General features: G+C 29.0%; 1 protein-coding gene across 1 annotated transcript; it reads left to right on the forward strand.

Moving 5' to 3' along the window:
- Positions 1-1,612: 1,612 nt before the first annotated feature.
- Positions 1,613-6,032, forward strand: Mdh1 (malate dehydrogenase 1). Its single transcript, XM_083052412.1, has 5 exons — positions 1,613-1,769; positions 2,223-2,418; positions 2,831-3,153; positions 3,946-4,323; positions 5,389-6,032. The coding sequence occupies exons 1-5, from the start codon at positions 1,767-1,769 to the stop codon at positions 5,485-5,487; spliced, it is 999 nt and encodes a 332-aa protein (XP_082908538.1). The 5' UTR covers positions 1,613-1,766; the 3' UTR covers positions 5,488-6,032.
- Positions 6,033-6,364: the final 332 nt, after the last annotated feature.

Consider the following 6,364-nt stretch of genomic DNA (forward strand, 5'->3'; position numbering starts at 1 on the left):
TAAATTTAACATTATGAATAATCTCCATATAAAGTTAAACGTCAAAATAGATATTTCTATAGAACATAAATTTACCTGAGGTATTATTATATCAGCATTTTTATACAGCATACTTTCTTTTAAAACAGCAGCATCATGACAACTTCCTAGGTGTTTTACCACAACATTTCGAAATCTATAATTACAATTTTTAAATGCAAAATAGAAAATTAATTTGTATAAGACATAACATTAATGGGACATAAAATACTACCTTCCATTGTGATCAACAACAGCAAGCATGTTATATGACGGCCATCCTTTCCTGTTTATAAAATCTCTGTAGCCTTCTTTTGGTGGAACAATTTCAATATGCGTTCCATCTATACTACCAATAATTTGTGGAATGAAGCATTTCTCTTCAAATTTTTTAGCTATAAATTTGGCTTCATCTTTATCAGGCATATATATATATATATATTTTGAAAGCATTTTTTTATTAATAGCCTTTACTACCTTGTATAAACATTTTTTTACAGAGGATTTATGTATGCCCATTACATTCCCAACTACTGTGTATTCTGCAGTACTTGCTAGTTTATATAAAGCAACAGCTATTTGTTTTTCTACTGATATAGCTTCTCTCGGTTCTAGAAATTGTGGTTTTGGTTCTAATTCACTTCTAAGTTGATTACATAATTCTAAAAAACTAGCTTTAGACATACGAAAACTTTCAATCCTTTGGAGTATAGTGGACATTTACAATCCTGTTCCAAAAATTAAAACTTCTTTCATTTTGCCAAATTCTTCGATATCGTATACCTTCCATAGTTAGTCAAGGGTCTAAATTGTTAATTTGCTTGTATTTAGTTAACAATTCATTTTTTCTTAGAAGACATAACCTCTGAAGCTTTATTTTCAATGCGCATCGTTTATGAGAAAACCGTAAACTTAATTTTTTTCGAAAATCTTCATGTATTTTTGATATAGCAAACATCACAGTAAAAAAATATGTAACGTCTTGGTCCATATTTTTATATCGTCTCTTCGTACTTTATTGAGTACTATTTTGGATTCCGTAAAACGCGCGCATGTATTTATACATTTGGTGTAAACGCAGTCGAATTAAACGTTTGGTGCGCACTACTTTTGATTCGCGTATCAAAAGACGTACGGTGTAAACTAGGCCTTATGAATACCGGCCTATATTTAATATTTAATATTCCGTCATTTTTATTCCTTTTATTTCTAATTCTCAATGCATTGTGTGTTGGGGCCACTTCGACCAACTCCCAACTCTGATTATACGTTCTTAAAAAGAGACAAAGATATAGTTTAATTGTCGATTAAAGTTAATCAGAGTTGGTCGAAGTGGTCTTTAGTCTATTTCAATTTCTTTTCAAATTTTGTTTTGAAATAAAATAATTTCTAAAATTTCTATTTCTAATATTTAATATTTATTCTTGTTCCTAATATTGATATAATTTTGAAAAATGGCGGGACGTCATGTTATAACTGCGTTCCGAAATTCACTGTCTGTACTGGAAATATATAGTTCATGTGTGTCACATATATTATAGATTTCCAGTAATGACAATGAATTTTGGAACGCAGCTTATATAATGATAGTGGTTTGGCGACCCTGTTTTCCAGTCATTTATTCAGTTCCAGTCGATCCAACTGGTCGGGTGTTGCATCGATTTCTTCAATCACTCTTGAGAACAATCGTAATATATTAAATATAGTAATTCTTTATCGTTGAAAAGTAATAGACATATTGCAAAAAAATGGTAAGGCCTTTCAATATTATATATTAGTTAAGTTAGAAATTATATAAATTAGATTTTATCTTGATAAAATTTATCTTTAGTTTCACCTCTGTTTGACCTTCACTTTGGTGTTGTAATATTAAACGTTTCACTTATCAAAGATTTGCAAACACACACACATTTAATTATTATATTATTTATAATTATTATATATATATATTTAATTATTTATTATTATATATTTAACGTGCCTTGAATTCAAATTCAATCTCTTTTTTTCCTCTCTTGTTTTGTAAAATATATTAATTTTAAATTATTAATAAAAATATATTTAATAAAGAATTATATATCATTAATAAATTTAATATTTAATAAAGAGAAAAAATATAAAACATTTGAACATTTACGCATCCAAAAATCTGTACTTTTTACTACATAATATTATTTTAATAAATTTTTTTTATTTTGTATTAGGCGGAACCGATAGATGTTGTGGTTACTGGTGCTGCTGGGCAAATTGCCTATTCTCTATTATACCAAATTGCAGCTGGTACAGTTTTTGGTCCAGAACAACCTGTTAATCTTCGATTATTGGATATTCCACCTATGATGAAAGTATTGGATGGGGTGGTAATGGAACTGGATGACTTAGCACTTCCTCTGTTACGAGGTGGACAAAATGAAACATTTGTACATTTAAACAAAGCTTTAAAATGTATTAAATATTGCTTGATGCTTGTAGACTTGTATATTTATATGAATCATACTAGTTGTACAAATTGGAAATTGTATAAGTAACTTAATAATAGTAACTTAATATATTATATGTTATATATTTGAACAATTATGCTTTAAAAGAAGAATTTAAAAAAAAATAAGGTAATTGCAAAAGGTAGTTTTTATTATTTTTTAAAAAATAATTTGATATGAAAAGATTTTCAATCATACTCTTAATGAATAATTGAGAGTATAAGTTTAAAATAAGTTGCGTTATTGCCAAATGATTGCTATTTAATGATATATGGTATTATATATTTTAATTTTATATATGATTATATAAATAAGTTAATTTAAATTTGTAGATGTTTTGCCGACGGCTGAACCGACAAAGGCCTTTAATAATGTGGCAGCTGCTTTCTTGGTTGGCGCAATGCCTAGAAAAGAAGGAATGGAACGTAAAGATCTTTTGGCTGCAAATGTAGAAATTTTTAAGGTGCAGGGCGAAGCATTAGACAAATATGCTCGCAAAGATGTCAAGGTGTTAGTTGTAGGTAATCCTGCTAACACTAATGCGCTTATTTGTTCGCATTACGCACCGTCTATCCCAAAAGAAAACTTTACCGCGATGACTAGATTGGATCAGAATAGGGCACAGGCAGCATTGGCCACACGATTGAATGTGCAGGTAAAATTCATATTTACACACTCCTTCCTCACTCACTCGCTTGCTTACTCATTCCCTTAATCACACTATTATGGTTAAAATAAGATGTTTTTGTAACGTATATACAGAATTTTACTATATAATTATGTATTTTTTTCTTACATTTGACTTTTTATTTTTATTTACAATGTAAGAATGTATGCACTGCATGTTTACGAAATAATTAGACAAACTTATAGGACATATTCCTGACGTCAAAATAAGAAAAAAGTTTATATATATCCATACTCAAAACTGAGCAACTAGCAACTACATACTTTTTCTTACAAACAACTATGTGTTTTCTTTACACCAATTGATTTCTTTCATTTTATACATAAAAGCATGCAGATAAGATCGTCGAAAAATGAATATTTTACAAGATATTTCATTCAGTTTATGTAAGATTATGTCAAATTAAAGTATAAAATATCTCGTAAACTATTTGACAATCCTACCTTATAACTTTTTATGTAAAATATTGCAAGGAATCGATTTATATAAAAAAAAGTATGATTATTCCATTTAAAAAATTCAAGATAACTTTGCCCTGACCTTGGCAACATCACTCAAGATCAAAGTGATAAGATCAGCAAGTAGATGTTTTTAAATCTTACAATTTTTAACTGACAATGAGACATTTTTTTATAAAACTTATATTCAGGGGTACTGATTTTTTTTCCCTACCCTGTGTATATATATTTGGCCTATTACTTTACAGCATTATGTAATCTTAATATAAATAATGTTATATAATTTTCTTGATGTGAACAGGTTGATAAAGTCAAGAATGTCATTATTTGGGGTAATCATAGCTCTACACAGTATCCTGATGCAGCACATGCGACTGTAACGCTTTCATCCGGTGTAAAACCGGTACCATCTGAGATTAACGACGATGAATGGTTGAATAATACCTTTGTAGCAACGATTCAAAAACGCGGCGCTGCAGTAATAGCTGCTAGAAAAATGTCCTCCGCCATGTCCGCTGCTAAAGCAGCTGGAGATCATATGAGAGATTGGTGGTTTGGCACTAAACCTGGAGGATGGGTCAGCATGGGCGTTGTATCTGATGGAAGTTACGGAGTGCCAAAAGATATTGTCTTTTCCTTCCCTGTCACTATTAAGGACAAACGCTATGAAATTGTCCAAGTTAGTAATCTTGTGAAATAGTTAAACCCAAATATTATAAATTGTAAGGAAGAAAAATATCACCCTACTAACAAGGGACATGTCACAACTGTCCAGAACCGATTTGATTCTTCGAATATGTTATTAAGGCTCTTGGACTCTTGGATCTTCGCCGCGGCTATGTTAGATTGTGACGAGAAAGCACACGCTGAAAATTCTTAGATGCCATTTTTAAATGAAAAGATATTTCGATGAAACACTACTTCAGATGGCTTTAGCACACTTTTAAAATACCTCACAAAAACTATTCTTTTCCCATGACAGTCAATCAACAACCGTAAAATGATCGTGATATCAGACTTTTCATGCGGAATGACTGCACATGTGCAAAGATTAGACGGAGTGGACCTCATATTACAGTCATTTTACAGCTGTTGATTGATTATAAAGGGAAAAGATAATTTTCGAGGTATTTTGAAAAAAAAAAACGATATTTTTCTTTTAGAGTCGAATATCGTCGAAACTATGGGTTTGTTCTTTATCGCTGCACTGGTGCAGTAAGTTAGAGTGAAACAAAATATATTTGTCTCACTTTAACTTATTGCGCCAGTGTACACTAGTTCATCAGTGCAGCGATAAAAAACAAACCCTATAAGAGATAGAAAAAAGTTTAATAATTGCTTGAAGAGTACTTTAAAGTTATAAAAAAACAAAATTTTTAATTTTTTTTAAAGAACTACCATTTAATTTTTTTACCAAATCAAAAATTTATTTTTTTCAAAATTCTCAACTATATATAATAAAATTATAAAACTTTGGAAAAAGAAATTGAGTAGTGGGTGTTTTTTGATAATTGCTTTCTTTATAATCGTATGAAATCGTAGAAAACATTAGAAAGCGCATACAATAAAGAAACTTATTTTAAAAAACTACATCTACAAATTTTCTTTATCTAAAATTTTAAACGAAAGTATCCGGAAGATCAGAGAATTCTCAAGGAATTTTTTATAAGATTTGTGTAAACATCCTAGTCAAGTAAAAGTTTTCTTTCCATATTTTTTATCTGTAGATTTTTTGAAATTTCAGAACCTTGCAATCAATGAATTTGCAAAATCAAAACTGGATATCACATCTAAGGAATTAGAGGAAGAACGTGCTGAGGCAAACAACGTATTGAAAAAGTGACTAGTAACATCAGTGCAAAATGATGAAGTAAAAAAAGAGGAATTTGTGTTAGCAAAATTGTAAAAAAAAATATTGATAATGCTACACACATACGAAACAAATGTTTCAAAATTTTTAACAACATTGCAGTAAAAATCGCGAATATAAATAATGAATTATGATTTTGCGTTTTAAACAATAATTTTTTAAATTTAGGAACTCAATGTTTGAGTAATCATGAATTATGATTAACGTAATCAAATGTTAAACAAGAGATTGCGCATCAATATATTGCTGCAATGCTTTTGTACTTGCATATATTTTAGAACACTGTATGTGTGTAATTTAATGTAAATACTTATAAAGGAACAATTCAAATAGAAGGTAATCGCAAGTCTTAAATGGATAAATGGATTATAAACAGTGAAATGTAAATGCTATGTTTACTATTATAGATTGCGCATATGCAAGTATTATCAATGTATATGTGTACATATAATCTGTAGACTTTGTAAAACTTATAACAAAAGTATATTGGAAAACATATATTGTATATCTTATAGCAATTTTTTGCTTTTATTCACCTCTCCCAGGAGAAAAATTCGTTTTATAATTTTTAATATCAATGTTATTATATTCAATTTTTTTCTCACATACATTTATATTATCTTCATATATCTTATTTTCTATTATTACATTTCGAGTTTTTCTTTATTATTGTAATTATCGCATTAAGTAGCATATTATACACAAAGAATGTTTAATTTATTCGATCTCTTGACAACATTCTCAGTAAAATATCGCAACTTTTTTTCGTTTTATTCAAAGATACTTTTGTCTTTTTTTTAAGTTAAAGATGATACACAAATATATTGAGTTAAGAAGCAGATATTTATAA

Source organism: Prenolepis imparis, unplaced genomic scaffold, assembly GCF_030444845.1.
Source record: "Prenolepis imparis isolate NDT839.2.m4 unplaced genomic scaffold, iyPreImpa1.0 SCAF_12, whole genome shotgun sequence".
Taxonomy (NCBI): domain Eukaryota; kingdom Metazoa; phylum Arthropoda; class Insecta; order Hymenoptera; family Formicidae; genus Prenolepis; species Prenolepis imparis.